We start from the raw sequence: 17,402 nt of genomic DNA on the forward strand, positions 1-17,402 counted from the left end.
TAAGAACACGCAATTGAAATCTGGTGGGCAAAAGTCTTTAATGGATGTTTTTGGGGTTTTAGATGTTCTAGGGGTTTAGGGGGTGGGTAGGTTTTTTTTGTGGGGTTTGTTTTTTGGTTTTTTGTTTTGTTTTGTTTAAGTTTTAAAATGTTTTTAGAAAACAGCTTTTTCATCCCTATTACCAAAATCCATTTCTGATTTTTCTTTGCATCAGGCATAAAGGCAAAAGCATGTATTTTATTTGTACTGGGTCTAGGCTAGTGGTACAGTAGTACTGCTTCACTCACATTTGTCATACGTGTTAAGCATTTCCAATCCGATCACTGATCCATTTGAAACAGGAGAGAGAATTTTTGCCACTAACTCCAGATGCAGATGATTCAGCATTCGTAAGGCCTGACAGTTCTCCCAAAGCCCAGAGTCCCAACAAGAGTCACTGTCCATCACATCAGACTGCAGGTAATTATGTGGTTCTTCAATACACTGAAGTAGAAAGTATTTTTTTAGTATTAAAATCATCAACAAAATACACCTCTCATTTGGAAAACTCAGAGCTGCTTTTACTTAGGTAAGTGCATCCTGCTGTTCAGGCTTGGTCTGTAGTACCTTTGACCAAGGTTTAGTGTGTGTCAGCATTGACTTGTCTCTTCCTAGGCCAGGTTCTCTCTCATGAAGCTTCAGAATCTCTACCATTAAACTTGTTTGATTTTGTAATGACTTAATTTTGAAAAAATATATGCCATTTTCTGATTTGTTGTCATAATTTATGTACCTTTGTTTATTTCTCATTTTCTGTTAGTCCCCCAAGTCCTATAACCAAAGACCTGTCCTTTTTCCTATTCTGATGGTAGTCTGGAACAGTAGTAAAATACTGACTTTTTGTCCAAGATGAGCTGCAGTAATGTAAAGGTCAGGAATTCACAGAACTTAATTGTGTTGAGGACTTGTCAGGTCTTCACATTTTGATGCATCCAGCTGCTTTTGATGCAGTATTCCTCACAGCATTAGTCTGGGCAGACCTGCTGACCATTACTGGATCCCATAGGTCTGAGCTGCTGCTGGTTCTGCAAGATGCCTCATCATTCAGTGCCATTCTCCTCATGCCATTTACAAAAGTGCTCAAGCTCAGCATTTTAGAAATACCTTGAAATAAATGCATGACTTATTGCTCATTGTTAAAAGTGAGAAATGTGGAGACTTTTCCTTTTCTTTCACAGTGATGCTGCTGGAATTTGCAGCTGCACCCAGAAGTTTACAAATATCTTTTTTAAAAAGAAAGCAGAATTTCATCCAGGAATCTCTGAAAAGAGTAGAAGCAATTAAAAATAAGGAGAGAGAAAATGAAAAGATGCAAGCAAGCAAGCTTCTAGGAGGGAAGTCTGAGAATCTAAGAAGCAGACAGAAGGAGTCTGGTCTTCTCTCTGGTAGGTTTATGTAGGGGGCAATACACAGCATTAGGTATCCCTTCAGTTGCTGTTTCATATCAAAGAATAGATTTTATATTTGCTGCATGTTTGCTATTGCAAACTGGGTTATTCTTTAATTTATTTTCTCAGGGAAATCAGGGAGGTTTGTTTTCCCTCACTGTCTGGCTGCCTGTGCTGTGAAGGCCTTTATTGGGGGCTCTTCGTATTTCACAATCAGCCCAGCTTTATCATCATAAGGTGCCTCTGTAAACCACAGCTGCTTATCACAGAGCAGCCATGTTTGGCAGGCTGGTGCATCTCTAGTGCCTGCTCCTGGGGACTTGGAGGTTGGCTCTGGAGAGCCATGGATGGCCCTAAGCACAGGCAGCAGCCTCAAGAGTGACACTGGAGGATTTATTTTAACTCAGGATGGCATCTCCATTGCTTCGTTCTGCTAGCTTGTTTTGGGTTTTGTCATGTCATTTAGAAATCTTTGAAATATCTCGTGCTTTTGAGTTACCTGAACTAGAGATTTAAATTTAGGATATACTTACAAACATATGTTTGGCTTCTTTTTTTCCCCGTAGGAAAAAATGGTGCACTTGCCAATCAGTTGAAAAAAGTAGGAGAAGTGAAAGTATCTTCTCCAGAGGATAGAAAGTCTGGAGAAATTGAAATGCACCAGCGGACATCCAGGTATTGCATGAACACAAGTGAGAGAATTAAAAAACAACCACAGAAAAAAAGTAGTTAATCTGTGTTCTGTGAAAGCTGCTGCTCAGTCTGTGCTCTTCAGTTGGACCCAGTGGGGCCTAACACTGAAGTGGGAGAGGAGCCAGGTGTGTTAGATGCAGGTACCTGCTGGGAAATGCCCATGCAGAGGTGGCACTGAGGAAGGTCACTGCTGGTGTCACCCTGCTGAGGCTGCTGTGCCACTTAATGCCTGACACAGGGTGAAATTTGATGCCAAGTTCACAGTTGCACTTGGGCACTTAGGAGCAATAACAGGCAACAAGTGCAGCTCTGAACAGGGAGATGATTTGTTTGATGCAGCTGAAAAAGAATTTGAAGGGATTCTGGATTACTGGAACATGCAAATTGCCCCAGCTGATAGCAATTGACCCAGGGCAATACCTTAAGCTTGTTAACCTACTTCATCTTTGCCAAGTCCTTCCTACCCAGACACTGATTTTTGTTTTCACAGACTTTATAATCAGCTTGCAGAAGTAAAAATCAGAAATGAAGAAAAAACAAGGCAAGAAACTTATGCTAAAAACAGAGAAAAGGCTAAAGAGTTTCAAAAGGTAATGATAGCTTGCTACAGTGTCCTCTTGCCCTTTGGTCTCGTGATTTCACTGAGCTTCCAGAGTAATTGAGATGTGGTGTGAATGGAGCTGAAATGGAGACCCTCAAACCATTCTGGATGTTAAATGATGCCATTGGTACAGCCCATCGAGGAATTTTCTTGTGGAAAACAACTGAGCTCAAGTTTTCTCTAAAAGGCATGTCTGCCTCAGGCTGAATTTTTTTGACCTGAGCTTGAGCAAAAAGGCTCCAGCTGCTGTAAAGTCTGTAGCAAACTAATAGCAGCCTTTTTCTTAGTCCAGACTTGACCAAATTTCTATTTTTAAGGTAGCATTCTGGGTTTGGTGGTTTTTGGACTGCTTTGACTACGCTAGAGAGGGTGAGAATCTGGGCATGCCCAAACTTGAAAGGTGCAAGAATCTTGGGGTTTTGATGGGAGCTGTTGGGGAACAGGGTTGAACAAAGGGCCTTGCGCTTGTCAATTCCCCATTTCCTCTGCTGCACCCCAGACAACCAAAAGGAAGGAAATGCTGGATAATCCTCACAGGCTGCAACTACTATGGTGGAATCTAGGCCCAATTGCTGCCTTTAGCCCTGACCAGCTCCCCTGCTTTGTGGTGGAATGAGTGGCTGCTCTTGTTACAGTGCTCTACAGATCCCTTCCTGAACAGAAAAGAGGAATATGACCACCTTCCCCTTGCCCTGTAATCTGTGGCCTCTCCAGACCAGCACTGCCCATTCCTGTTGTGGTTACAGGCAGTTCCCAGGCATGCTAGCTTTAGGGCAGCCACTTCAGCTTCAGCACTGTGGTCTCATGGCTTGTTGTATTTGCAGAAAATGCTGGAGAAACTGCGGGCCAAGAAGACTTGGAAAGCACCATGACAGGGAAAGACTTGGAGCAACAAGGGCACACAGTGGTGTTGGTACAATCCAGGCCCCTGAGTGCTGTAGCCTCAGTGGTGAATGGTGAAGCCATTTAGGAATACTCAGCTTTAAACACTGTGGTCCCCTGTTCAGAGCTCACCACAGGTGCAGATGGACTGAAGAAACAATGCTTTCTTCATTGTTTGTCTCAGAATGCTTTCTTCATTGTTTGTCTCAGACTGAGTTACTGGCCTGAAAGGCTTTTCTTATATGTTAATATTTCAAATAGATTTTGTAAGTAAGTTTTGTAATGTACATGTATAAAATGTTTTCAAATAAAGTTTTAAGGTTATTTGAATCTCTGGGGAAAAGGACCTATCTCCTGTAAAGCTGGATTTTTGGTCTATTCTTTGCACTGTGATTAAAGATTAGACGTATGGTTTCCTATAGTCACAAAGTACATCTTAAAGCATTTGAATGGAAGAACTAGAAATTTACTTCTTCCAAAGAGAGGTTTTCTACACCCGTTTTATGAGCTAAGCACATAACAATTAGGTCAGATTTAAAGCATAACTTTTTCTGTAAACTTTGTTATTAACAGGTGCACTACCAAGGGCTTTCCATTAATGCTCTTTCTGGTTAAAATGCACCTCAGCAAGTCATGGAGTAGTTGGTACTACAGAAGAGACCTTTAAAGGTCCTGTGGTCCAATGCCCCTGCTTAAGGCTCTAACAAGATCTCCCTGGTGCATTCTCTGCTCCAGGAGGGACCCCAGCTCTGAGCCTCTTCACAGGAGGTGAAGTGCTCCATCCCTGTGTTCATTTTTGCAACCTCCTCTAAATCTGCTTCAGGGAAACTCTTAGAAAGCTGATTTTTGATGATTTAACTCTACACTTCACTCATTTCTTTCAGTCTGGTGCAGTTGGCATGTACTGCAGCAGCAAACCATAAGACAAATCCAGTTTGTTAAATTCCATGGACCCAAGTGGAAGTTGTCTGCAAAATTCTGGGATTTTCAGTAGAGCACAGAGTAGCAAGTTAAAATGAATGTTTAATTCAAAAAACTGCAATAAACACGCTAGGGATGGTTCTTTCTTTGTCTGGCTGTGTTCTTTGGAGCAGGCTGGCATCAACATCAGCAGGATCTAAGAGAGGAAACATACCTATTAGCATTTTCAATCCAAATAAAAACTTTTCTAATATCCAATCTAAACTTCTTCTGGCACAAGTTTTTGTTAATTGGCAGACCAACCCCCACCTCACTACAAGCTCCTTTCAGGTGGTTGTACAAAGCAGAAGGCTCCCCCTGTGCCACCTTTTCTCCAGGTGTAGCACCCCCCAGCTTCCTCAGCTGCCCTTCATCCAACTTGTGCTCCAGACCCTTCCCCAGCTCCACTGCCCTTCTCTGCACACACAAACAGCAGCTGGGCTGCAACACTGCTCAAACCACAACTGTAGCAACCCTGTTCCTTAATGCTCCATGCTGCAAGTTCTTGCTTCAGAATGGAACTGAGTAGCCTCTCCTCCACATCACCATCAAAAAGCCCTGAAGGCAGCAGGGTAAGGCCCAACTACACAAGGGCTTATCTCCTCACAAATAGACCAGAGCACACACAGAGTGTCCACGGCATCCTGCAGAGGATTTCAATATGCGGTCACCGCGTTAAGAGCTGCTGGTTTTTCAGCCACGCAAACCCTCTTTGAAGTGACCTTCAATTTCTTTAAAGTCTCAGCCTTTTTGCTAAGTGCCCTTACCTTCACACTCACTTTGGCAGCTCCCACATGGTGTTTCTCATCCCTCTGACACACAGAAGCAACTTGGTGGCAGACCCTAGGAGTTAAGAGTTGGGTTTGGTTAGTACAGGGGAAAAGTGCACCTCGGGTGTAAATTACATGGAACAGCCTATGTCTCCTGGTTTTGTTTGTTTCAAAGAAGCAACCTCTCAGCAGGAGCTCTGGAATTCAATCAACAAATCACGTAACTGGAACTTCTGCTCCCCTGTAGTTTAAGTGCTGAAGGTGCCCAAGGATATATCCCGACACCTCAGAATTTGCTTTTAACAGCAGCAGGGAGTATTGTGTCCTTGACCTGTGTTAAAGCTTTATGCCCAGCAGACTTGGTGCCATATCATGTGGCAGCACAGGAGTCTGGTGGATTTGCTTTATGGTCATGTCCACAGCTCACCAGAAACAGTAACATCCCAGCAGCCTTGGTAATGACCAGATACTCCTCCCACTGCTCTTACAGGACTTCAGTGAATAGCCCAGCTGCCCATCTTTTCCAGTGAAGGACCAATCAATCCTGCCAATACACAACCCAAGTTGTGAACAAGCTCCAAGTATGGCACAAACTCTAAGTACTCAGGAATTCCTCACAACCAACAGCAGAGTTAATTCGGACACCCGTACTACAAATGGCTGCACAACTGCTGAAACATTTTGAAGTATCAATAAACACAGAAGAATGACTCACAGATGAGTGATCTCCTCAGATGCTGCCAAGATCTGCAGTGATAACTACCCAGTTATCTCTGGTACTCACAACCATTCTATACTTAGTTCTACAACAGCTTAGTAGTTCCCATGTTCAGTCATACAAAGCTAATACACCATGTAAAATCATATGGAACTAGTAACTGAGTGCTTACCTGTCAAACTAATTGCTTCCATCGTTTTAACTCAGGGCAATTCAATTCACTTCATTCTGTATCCTCAAGCACCTGTTAGAAAGAATTGAATGCACTTGCTGAGTTCCAGAGGCCAGGAGACAGTTTTCACACAGATAATCAAAATGAAGACAAATGAAAACAGCCATTTTTATTTGTTACATGAAAATAAGTACACTGAAATTCCTTCAGAGGTTAGAGATTGTTTCAGCAAAAATACCTGGTTTAACAGGCACAGCAGACTGGAAACCAAGGATGCCAAATGCTGCACTGCTTTTTGACCATCTGCCCACCAGGAGGCTGCTGGGTGCACAGACCTTTAGCCACCACAGCTCATTCTACATTTGAGCTTCTTGCATGCACCAGAGGGTGCCAGGCAGTAAGAGGTACTCTCCACAGAACTGCCATGCAGCTGAGAGGGAGAACAGACTAACAGGAACAGCAGCTTCAGAATTCTCTTGTGTGAAGATTTATACTTTTCCCCCGAGTACTTTGCTTCTTTTACTTTGAACTCCTTTTTCTCTAGAACAGAATGCAGGGATTTTAACAGTATAGCAGTAAACTGGCTGATCTGCTCAGAAATTAACTCTTTAAACCCCACACTTCAAGAAATTAACCAAATATTGCTGCTTAATACGAAACTGTGGAGCATCCTTATACAAAAAAATGCAGCAAGTTTATGAAGTTACTTTTTAACAGACATCGAAGTGCTCTCTTCTTACCAACAGCCACTGAAACAATAATAATCACTCCTGCATGATTAAAGGGGGGAATTGACTGTTTCAAGCCATCCAGAAAACATGCAGCAAAAAAACTGTTGCAAGTCAGGTGCCTACACAAAAACCTGGGCAAGAGACTAAGTTCAGCCCATGTAATTCAGAATGTCAGTTGCACCTGAAGTCCCAGAACACACTGACTTTTTACTCCAACCAAGCTTTTCCATTTGAATCACTTTTTGATTTGTATTCCAAGCATGTTGCAGTACACCTAAAGGATAACACTGGGCATCCTGCATTCTCAGATTGTACTCTAAGATTTGTCTTGCAGTTTTATCCCACAGAGCTAACAGGTAGTTAAGTGGGTAAAGCCAAACCACAAGTTTATTCTGTGAGGCGTTTCCAACGACATGAACCTACAGGAAAGATCCCATCGGGATAGACCTCAACACTTCTGGTGCCATAAATTAACACAAGAGATGATAAATCAAAATGAAGCAGACTGGGAAAGTACTTGGTACAGATCACAAAAAGCGTCATTTCATGTTGTTTCAAGACATTCTGGGGAAGGAAGAGGGTGAGATACACTAGCACATCCTTCATATTAGCAAGTTTTTAATTACAAGTTAAGTTACCTGAGAAGCAAACATCAATGGGAATTATCTACAGAACTCTGCAGAATCCTCCCTATAAATTTCCTACTGAGTGTAACTTACTGGTCAATGCAAAACTGTCAGTTTAAGCAGTCAACCAGTTCATCTCATTTTTGACTGAGGAATTTATATGAACATTCCTTGGCCAAACTTAGGTTACAATAAATTCTTCCTTTAACAGAATGAACAATCCATTAAGATATAGTAGTGTAAAGTTGAATACAGTCCCTGAACTTTCACAAATCAGTGAGCTTGGTCTGAGAGACTCCTGACCTACTGAAGACCAGAGCCCCTGAGTCTTTAAAGTATAGGCAGAACTTCTGATGTCACACTAACCCTTGAAGCAGCTTCAGACTTTGTGAAATGGCAGCCTGCATTTCTTTCTTCTTCACTTTCCCTAAGTACCTGCAACCAGAAAAGAACAAGTAAAGGTACAAACCAGCATACAAATCAGCAGAACCTACAACAGTATTAAGTAAATTTGTTCAGAAAGGCTCTTCTCACTCACTCTCTTCAGAGCAGTTGAACATTTTGCCAATCATCACAACAATATTCTAACAGCATTCTAAAGTTTGGGGAAAATAAGCTCTCATGTTTTCTGAAACACTGCATTTTCTCACTAAATGAGGAGCAGCAGTATAACCAGCTCACCAAGTTAGACAGGTGGCTGACCTAAAACACGTAAAAAAAAAGTGACACAAACTTACCAAGATGCTAGTTCAGACCTGACATCAGGTGCACTTCCTAAAGCAAAATTAATTGTTGTATGTAAGTAATACTTCTAAGTTTCCTCAGTATTTTAGCAGTTCATCAAGACTTGAGTGCTTTTATCTCAGTATGAGGCCAGGCAGAGTAGCCCAGTTACACTGGCTGAATGCTGATGACACAACAGAGCACTTTATCTGCCATCACACCACAGCCCAGTTCATCGCACAACTACCAACAAGGCCCAGCTGCAGCTGAAGTGACTGGAGCACTGTGGCACAGAAGGTAAAACTAAGGGAGGTACCTCACAAAGAACGCATGGAAGAGACCATTGTACAACACCTTAAAAAATATGCTTTTAATAAACCATCCACAGGAATTGAGCACTGCAAGTATTTTTCTCTACCTGCTAATTCTACTTCTTATAGTACACAGGATACAGAATTGAAGCACATTAACTCACATTTATGCTTAAATTTCATAGTAGTTGCATTTTTAAGTATGTTTGCATAACTGTCCCACTAAGTGAACTTGTTACAGGTCTCATTGTCACCACTGCAATTATGAGTACAGTGAGGAAAGCAGAACCTGTTACTCTTCTAGCCACGTTTTCCAATTCAGACACACTGCAGGTTGTGTCTAGCTGCTGAAGAACGAGGCATAACAACTCCACAATTAGAATGGCCTGTTTTTGAAACCTAGCCAGGTAACTTGGAAATAAACCTGTCTCTAGTGGTCATCTGGAGCGTGGATTTTTGTTTTAAAATAGAATACTTTTTTTTGTTGTCAAAAGGCAACCAAGAAGACTTGAGCTTTTATCTTCATACAACTAGGAAAAAACCCAACTGTTTCCTCGATACTTACATCTGAGTAGAGGCTTTCCAATATGTTCCACACATCACAGGAATGCCCTTTTAAGAAAAAATATTTTGGAATAATGTCATTAGTTAAACTATACTTTTATCCTGTAACAGTTTAAGAGTTTTTTGATGTTATATTTGAAAATCTTCCCACTAATAAACACCAAATCTACTTGTTTCAACAGAAATACCAAGTTTAACCAGCACATCTGCATGAAAACCAACGATGCCAGCTGTTGAAATACTGTAGCACTGCTTTTTGAACACCTCATCAGGAAGACACTGCTGGGTGCAGATACCATACAGTGCACAAATTAGTCTGATTACTTGCTGTGGGAATAGCACTAAACTGTAGAAACCCAGTGGTCTTATGCTGAAGCTCAGGAGAAACACAAAGCTCACCTCTTTTGCTACCATGCTGCACAGATGTCCACTGAAGTGAAGGATTTGTGAATCAGGTCAGCAAACAGCCATAAGAACTCAGGAGATCCCCAAGTAGTTACAACTGCTGCTGCAATGTGAGTGTGCTCATCTACAAAGAAAGAAACAACCAAACTACACTTCTGAAAATTCACAACACCAAACTCTCAATTGACCAGTATTTGAATGAATTAATGCTATTTGAGGCCATGCAAATGTTGTCCCTTCATATAAGTAACACAACTAATACATTCATCAGCTGTGGGTTGCAAAAGAAGGGTTTTTTCTAAGCACTAGGTTCCAGGTTTTTTGTCTACAGCACAAGACAAAACCTGATCAAGTGCTGGAACAGACTGAACACATTTATTTTTTTTTACTATTTTTGAAACAGCATTTGAAGCTACTTCCCAACCGACTACATACTTACTGTTAGCAGCAGCAGAGGCTGACAGTCACCACACTTCCCAGTCTCAGAGACAGGTAGCTTGAACCAAGGCAATTGTGGTGAGGAGCCCAGAACCACATACATCCTCAGAACAACATACACTGTGCCAACCTGATGTGCCTCCTAGTGCAGTTCTCTGCCTACAGCCATGGCCAAGTGAGGTGTCTGCTCCCATCCTATCACTCAACAATGTTCTTGTAAGGTTTCACTACTTGCCCACCCTCAACTCAGTGTTTCCCATGTCTATGGAGTTTTCCTATGCTGTATCCTTACTAGGTGATTTCTTCCATGCTATTCCCTATGTTGTCCCAAGCCATGCAAACTTGGCAACATCCTACAGTAAGAAGCCTTCACAGCCATGTACATGCTAGACTACCAGCTGCTCTCTGCTGTCCCTCCTTGTTCTTGCAAGAGATATGAATTAAGATGGAATTTTACCCCAGGGAAGCCACCAGAAAGAAGCTGCAGCTGTTGATACACCCTGGTACAGAAAGTGTGGGTGAGGCACCACAAAGACACTGAGGGGAAAGTAGTTCCTCAACATCTTCAGCAGAGACAATTCCAGGCAGTGTTGTCTAAACCAAATCAGATAAAGCTGCAGCATTTGACAGAAATGGTAAAGCTTTTGTTTTTTTAAAAAACTGCACTTTGAACTATTCAAAAACTCAAGTTTTTGTTCAGAGAGGCTACAGGTCAGACTGATGAAAGGTATGTAGCACTGAACTCATACCCAGGAAGTTTCACACTCACAAGCTGCTCAGCTGTGGAGCACTGTAATGTGTTTATTTTAGCTATGGAGCACTGCCTTTTCAAAACCTTTTGTGAAATAATGCAAAAAAAAGCTACCTGAAGGAAACAAAACTGAAAACCAAGTAACATCTTACCTTATGCAGCAAGAAAACCAAGAGGTATTTCCTCTTCCAAAACAATATAAACTAGAAGAGAAAGAAAAGCGAAGTGATAAAAACTGTCATATACAGTCAAATAACTGAAAACTACTTAAAGCTAGATTTTAACAATCAATTTAGCAGCTGTAGTAAGTTTGATTTTCATGTATTAATTTATCCAATTCTAATCAGAATCGAAACTTAGTTCATTTCTGAGTCACTCAGCAGTTGAACAGCTGAATTAATCACATGACAGCAGAATGAACAGGACTCCACATACCCCTCACTATGCCCTACCAAGAACCCCACTCCTAGATCCAGGATGAGTCTTTCAAGCCTTTAAGTATTTCTCAGGGAGACACCTAAGAGTTACATTTAGCCATTAATTGTGGACCAGTTTTAGCTGTCATCTTTAAATGCTGAAGGGTAATTTCTGCAGACTTAGAGCTACCAAAGCTGCATTTGGGAAACTTCCTGCCAGAGGTCTGGGACCTTAATTCAAGCATGTCAATAACACAGCTCGACTTGCTGCTCATAATACTGAGCACCTACTGCAAACCTCCTGAGACTGTCAGTTCCATCTGAAGGAAATTTAATCAGCAGACAAAGCCTTTTTGCTCCTTCAGCACAGATTACTTTTACCTGCTGAACAGCTGTCAGTTAGCTGCTGACACCAATTTGGTTAAGACTACCTGAGTAAGGCTGTGAGGTGACTCCTTATATAGTTTTCCTTATTCCCAAGTAAACATTTTAAACATTTACTACTTCAGCTACCAAAACTGCTGCAGGAGAATTCAGCGATATTCAGACCACTTCTAAACACTAGCCATGTTTCCTACTGACTAAAACACCTTTGAGAAAGGTGTTTGCAGCTGGGGCAATGCCTGGCAAGTACTGTTAATAAAGAGCTTTTAGCTTCTGCTAAGTCATGTTCACATCAGAAGCTATTCTGGACAGAGGCGAGAAAGAGAGAAAAAGTAATTTTTAACCCAAGATTCACTATATTGCTAGTTATTTTTACAATAACTTACAACTTCAGATTATTGTATGAGATTAAGGAGCAGAGAATTAGTTTTCTGAGAGTTTATTCAACATGGAATAGACAATCTCAATCTCAATCATACAAAATTGGGCTTTATTATAATTCAAATACATTAACATAACATTTTTTAATAAAGTTTGGTCAAAACTGACCAACCACTTCTGCATTTTTATGATTGGCACTTGACTTGCATTAACCTTTAATTCTTTCTTCAACCCTTTAACTTTTAAAGTATTTCAAGCCTGCACCCCTAAGACAGAAAAACAATCTCCCAAGGACCACCCACAAAGAAATCAGCTACGAAAGAAAGGCATCTAAACTGCCCTTTCAACTTAAGCATACAGATGTATGCATACTTTTTAATGTACACTTGCTTTTCTACATACACATACTTTTCTATCCTGTGCTGTTGTTCCTTTACAATACTTGGAACTTGTCTTCCCATTTTGATTATGTACATTCTGTGATCCATTGGTTAACAGAAGTCACACTGCAGAAGCCAGAACTTCACCAAGCTCATCAGCCACTGAACCAGGAATATTATACTCCTGATAGAGACTAGCCCAGAAGACACTTAAAAGCTGAGCATGAGGACAAAGTTATTCTATTTTTGTCACTGTCTCAGACACAAGCCCAATATACTCACAGTAAGCCAAGTGTGCCTGGGCAGCTGGGTGGAGAGATGAACAGTGACTCCAGACCAATGCTTTAAACCAAACAGGCCCATGAAAATGTATCTGAGGAACAACCACTGCCACCTCGCTGGTCCATCTGCTGTTCACCAAGGTGAGCCTTGCAGAGGCACAGAGTTCTCTTCAGCACCCTCTTCTTCATCCATTATTTCAATCACTTCAGGTGGTTTGGCATGTTTTCTTCGTGGCTTTGACTTTTTTTTTTTTGGGAATTGTGCTGCTTAGAATGAAAGAGCTGTTCTCCTAAGAAAATGGAAGACAGAAGTAGTAACAAGTTTAGTTTTGAGATATTTAAGATTTTAGTAGTAAATGTGCATATTTTAAGAACTCTGCAGGGAACTGCAGAACTCCTATACACTTCAGCATTACACTGAAGAGAAGTGTGGACAATCAACCTCCTTCTGCTTTAACAGATCAGAATTCAGAGGTCACACAACTCTGGATCTCAGCTCAAGAACTAAACATTGAAGACATTATCTACTAATTCTTTAACTTCAGAACAGAAAAGCCAGAATGTTTCTCAAGTTAAGGAGTGCTTACTTACCACTACTCTGGCATCAAGGTGTTCCTGAGTATCAGAATTCAAGCTGTCCTGATCATCACTGAAATAAAAAAATTAGATCAAACTATGTACTTTTATAGAACCTTAAAACGTGTTAACTACAAGCCCTTAAATGAACAGTAGCTGAAAGACAGCATTGTACCTTTAACACTGTCTTTTTGGCTTTCTAAAGGTTATCAGTGTATTTACAATAGCAAGTATTCTTGCTGATTTACTGATCTTTTTATTGCACTAAGCTAATTGCTCAACCCTGAAGACCAAAGATAACACTTTGGTTTTTATTAATGTAAAAAAGTAATAAATTATCCTTTAGTATTTGGTTTAGAACACTGTAGTTTATTTGGGATAACATTAGAGGAGTGCATTTCAGCAAATACTTTAATTTCTACCAACAATTATCAGTCTTCAGATCAAATTAAAAATACTTCTTTCTGTGAGAACTATTAAGTCACAATCTACAAACACATAATATCCCAAGGGGTAGAGTGCTTTGTTCCCAAAATAAACAATGCTTTCAAAGGTTAAAAGGACAGGAGAACAACAGAACTTGATACACACATTTATATGTTCATAAAGCACAAAAAAGCAAAGATGAACTTACTCTGTCTCCTGAATAGGGGAAATGGGGCCTTCATCATCTAAGTACTTGTGCTTCCGTAACACCATACACTCTTTTTCTAAGTCATCACTGGCCTGAAGGGCTTTTAAAGCTTTTTTAAGATGTTCTTCATATTTAAGCACTTCAATATACTTGAAATATCCCTTTGCAGCTGCTTGCTGTAGGAAAAAATACTCAGGTAAGACCTTAAAAGTACCACTATAAAAAATTTACATTATGAACTGATGTAACATTCTATCAACACCCATATATATTCTTGCAGTGTTTGCTTTAAAAGGTATTAATTTTACAACATCAAGTATCCTGTTTAATAGAAGTAGAATCTGTTTTATTCTTAAAGAAGCACAACAGAGCCCATTTCAATTCACAATTTTTAGACTAAGTAAATATTTATCCCACATAACAGAGGACTTACCTCATAGCCAAGAACCATCTTTAAGGGAATATGTTTCTCCCCATAATATTTTTCAACAAAAGGGAATTGAAAACCTCTGTCTAGGAGCCTCCTCTTTTGTTCCTGAGGTGAGGCTGTCAGTGGGGGCCTCCCCGTGGGCATCTGGGTGCTCTCATACTTTTTCTTGCTCTTCCGTGCCTGTATTTTGTATTTTCGGTGTGCGGCGGCTTTGAACTTCCTTCCCCTGAAGTGATAGGCAAAAATGGCCTTCAAATTGAATTTAGACTTCTGCTGCTTGGGAACTTCTAATGATTTCCCTGGACTTTGGGGAGACAGGGAAGAATCTGAGGAGCTTTCATTGTCAGGTACCTCTGTACCAGATTCAGCTTGTTGCCATGAAGATTGAGATCGCCTTTTCTGCTTTGTAGATGCAACGGAGCACTCAGGACGAGCAGCACAGACATCACTGAAGAAGAAATAAGTATTTACTTTCAAAAGAAGGTTCACTTTTATGATACATTACACAAGTTCTCCACAGGAAAAATTCTGGACTAGAGACAAAAGCTTACCTTTCTGAATCACTGCTGATCAGTAAAACCTCAGCTGAAGCAGCTGATGCTCTAGACGTGCTGTTGGGATGATCTGCAGACTCCTGAGGAGCAGCTGCCTTCTGCCTTGACTGCTCTGTTCCTGTATTCCTTTGCCATGAGCACACCTCGAATGGCTCCTCCTGCTGGTGGCTGATCAGCTCCTGGGCATCAGGGTAATCAGAGCGTGAAGCCTGGGACTCATCTGTATCAGTCATGTTTCAGTTTGCTCTAAAAGGCAATGAGAATTCAAGAAACTAAAAAAAAAAATGTACATTAATCAGGCAACAAACTTCCTGCTACTCCACTCATGATCACAGGGTAAACTTAAGAACAATCTTGAGGAAACTTGAGCAGAGATTTTCCTATGAACCATGACCAGTTACATTTTTCATACTAACATTGAAGTCACAGCCACTGAAGATAATCACAGCATAACTGAGATCAGAAAATTTGTGAATCTTTGTAGTTCAGCTCTTGCCCAAAGGAAGGCAAACATCAGTGGTGCAACAGATTGTTCAGAGACTTACTGAGCTCAATTCTGAATATTTTAACCCTCTCTACTAGGGCAGAGTTTGCCTCCAAACAAGCACGCATACACATAGCCAATGGCGTCTTATACTTGAAAGGATATTGCAGTTTTAAGTCATACATAAATATTTACTTCACTGTCATTTAAAACCTTTAAATTAATCCAAGATAGTGTCATCATGAGAAGCGATGCCATTTTCCTTTCGTTCTTTTGTGAGCTCTAAGATACCTAATCATCTCCTGCTCTCAACAATCCACCACCCATTTATTTGGCTATCAATCTCCAGAGACCAGCCTCAGAACTAAAATGTTAATTTTCACTTGAATCTGCAAGACAACACAGTCCAGCTCTTTGGTGGCCCAAGTCTATACAAAAAGGACTGTAACACACAACAAAGGAACTTAAATTTTCCTCTGTATGAGCCCAAAGCTATTTTACCTGTTAATCATTTACTAGCCCTGTAGACTTGTATCTTTCTAATTTTACTGTGCTTTTTAGAGTTTTACAAACTCATCATCATACCCATTAATATTTCAAATGTTATTACACAGTTCAGCATCTGAAGACATTAGAGCAGTTTATACAATGTCCTCACATAACCTGCAGCACATGATCCTGAACGCACATGCACATCAAAGGATTAGACCCAGTCAAAATTTAGGAAAGACAGGTCCCAACTGACCCACCTGATCTCCTTCTCTGACCAGTGTATGAGGCAAAGGCTGTGGATGCTGTCTGCCTGCACGTTAGTAAAGCTTTGGGACAGCATTTCTCACAACATTCTCCTGGATTAACTGGCTGCTGATGGCTTAGATGGGTGCACTGTTCACTGCATGAAAAACTGGATGGATGGATGGATCCCGAGAGAGTGGTGCTGAATGGAGTTATATCCAGCTGGTAGCTGGTTTTAAGTGATGTTCCCCAGCAATCAGTGCTGGGGCCAGACCAATTTCATGTCCACTGACATGACCTAAAAAGGGGATTAAGTGCACCCTCATTCAGCTGGCAGGTGACACCAAGCTGGATGGGAATGATCTGCTGGAGGTCAGGAAGGCTCTGCAGAGGCGCCTGCACAAGCTGGATTTCACTGAAGCCAACTGAGTGAGGTTCAACAAGGCAAAGTGCTGGGTTCTGCACTTGGATCACAGCAGAAAAGGCCCTGGGGGTGCTGGTCAACAGTAGCCCAGTATGATCCCAGGTGGCCAAGAAGGCCAATGGCAACCTCGATCAGCAATGGTGCGGCCAGCAGGAGCAGGGTAGTTACTGTCCCCCTGTACTCAGCACTGCTGAGGCCACACCTCCAATCCTGTGTTCCTTTTTGGGCCCCTCACAACATGAAAGACGCTCGTGGCAGCTTTGCTATGCCTTTGCAGGCACACTGCTCACGCTGGCTCACCCCTGGCCTGACAAACACCAAGCCCAGAAACGAAACCAACCCACGGCATGGCCAGGACAGCAGTGCCCCTGAGCGCACAGGCCCTGCCGGGTACTCACAAGGCGCAGCTCAGCATCCTTCGAGGTCTCTGCCGCAGCTCTGGCCTGCAGCGCTGGCACAGCACGCAGATGCCTTAGGGAAGAAAAGCAACCATGTAAACTTGATGAAGGCCTAACAAAGGCCGGACACACCCGTCGCCAGGCTCGGCTGCCCGCAGCGCCCCAGGGTCGGCACCGCCGAAGGCCTTTCGAAGGCGGGCAGGCATCAAGGCATCACGGGCCGGGGACACCCCGGGACACCGCTCCGCGAGGCCCCTCACCGACCGCCGCCACACGCCCCAGTCCTCGGGGCACGACTCCACACCGCCCGGACTGTCCCTCCACCCCCGGCCACCGCGGCTCCGGGCCCCGGCAGCGCGGATGGCGGCGGATCCGCCCGCAATGACCGACTGACCTGCGCCCGCCGCCGCCCCGCCGCAGAGGGCGCGCAATGGCCGCCCCGCCCCTTAAATAGCGCCGGGAGCTCGCGAGAGGCGCGCGGGCCGACGGGAAGGAGGGGCAGGAGGATGGCGCCATGCTGGGAGTGGCAGCGGGGCGGCCGAGCCCGGGGGCG

General features: G+C 42.4%; 2 protein-coding genes and 7 non-coding genes across 9 annotated transcripts in view; 1 reads left to right on the forward strand and 8 right to left on the reverse strand.

Annotated features, from left to right (window-relative positions):
* Positions 1-3,832, forward strand: part of CEP295 (centrosomal protein 295) — a 43,635-nt gene extending 39,803 nt beyond the window's left edge. Inside the window, exons 25-29 of the mRNA XM_058825451.1 lie at positions 342-459; positions 1,218-1,424; positions 1,994-2,102; positions 2,611-2,710; positions 3,546-3,832. Coding sequence (XP_058681434.1) covers positions 342-459; positions 1,218-1,424; positions 1,994-2,102; positions 2,611-2,710; positions 3,546-3,593 — 582 coding nt within the window. The 3' untranslated portion in view covers positions 3,594-3,832. The remainder of the gene's footprint in view (positions 1-341; positions 460-1,217; positions 1,425-1,993; positions 2,103-2,610; positions 2,711-3,545) is intronic.
* A 716-nt stretch (positions 3,833-4,548) lies between these two features.
* On the reverse strand, positions 4,549-16,882 carry TAF1D (TATA-box binding protein associated factor, RNA polymerase I subunit D). Its single transcript, XM_058799888.1, is given in 15 exon segments — positions 4,549-4,720; positions 5,331-5,406; positions 6,224-6,295; positions 7,947-8,015; positions 8,318-8,354; positions 9,180-9,226; positions 9,578-9,707; positions 10,925-10,975; positions 12,616-12,870; positions 12,872-12,904; positions 13,206-13,263; positions 13,825-14,000; positions 14,258-14,702; positions 14,806-15,054; positions 16,850-16,882. Coding segments are annotated over 6 exon segments (1,071 nt in total). The 5' UTR covers positions 15,042-15,054; positions 16,850-16,882; the 3' UTR covers positions 4,549-4,720; positions 5,331-5,406; positions 6,224-6,295; positions 7,947-8,015; positions 8,318-8,354; positions 9,180-9,226; positions 9,578-9,707; positions 10,925-10,975; positions 12,616-12,747.
* Positions 5,158-5,287, reverse strand: LOC131555001 (small nucleolar RNA SNORA25). The gene has a single exon (XR_009274496.1). It is a non-coding gene; the product is annotated as a small nucleolar RNA SNORA25 (small nucleolar RNA).
* Positions 7,276-7,407, reverse strand: LOC131555005 (small nucleolar RNA SNORA18). Its single transcript, XR_009274500.1, has one exon. It is a non-coding gene; the product is annotated as a small nucleolar RNA SNORA18 (small nucleolar RNA).
* LOC131554999 (small nucleolar RNA Z40) lies at positions 8,090-8,162 on the reverse strand. Its single transcript, XR_009274494.1, has one exon. It is a non-coding gene; the product is annotated as a small nucleolar RNA Z40 (small nucleolar RNA).
* LOC131555002 (small nucleolar RNA SNORA1) lies at positions 8,845-8,976 on the reverse strand. Its single transcript, XR_009274497.1, has one exon. It is a non-coding gene; the product is annotated as a small nucleolar RNA SNORA1 (small nucleolar RNA).
* On the reverse strand, positions 9,347-9,485 carry LOC131555000 (small nucleolar RNA SNORA8). The gene has a single exon (XR_009274495.1). It is a non-coding gene; the product is annotated as a small nucleolar RNA SNORA8 (small nucleolar RNA).
* Positions 9,813-9,940, reverse strand: LOC131555008 (small nucleolar RNA SNORA40). Its single transcript, XR_009274503.1, has one exon. It is a non-coding gene; the product is annotated as a small nucleolar RNA SNORA40 (small nucleolar RNA).
* Positions 11,111-11,182, reverse strand: LOC131555011 (small nucleolar RNA SNORD5). Its single transcript, XR_009274506.1, has one exon. It is a non-coding gene; the product is annotated as a small nucleolar RNA SNORD5 (small nucleolar RNA).
* Positions 16,883-17,402: the final 520 nt, after the last annotated feature.

Source organism: Ammospiza caudacuta, chromosome 2, assembly GCF_027887145.1.
Source record: "Ammospiza caudacuta isolate bAmmCau1 chromosome 2, bAmmCau1.pri, whole genome shotgun sequence".
Lineage (NCBI taxonomy): Eukaryota > Metazoa > Chordata > Aves > Passeriformes > Passerellidae > Ammospiza > Ammospiza caudacuta.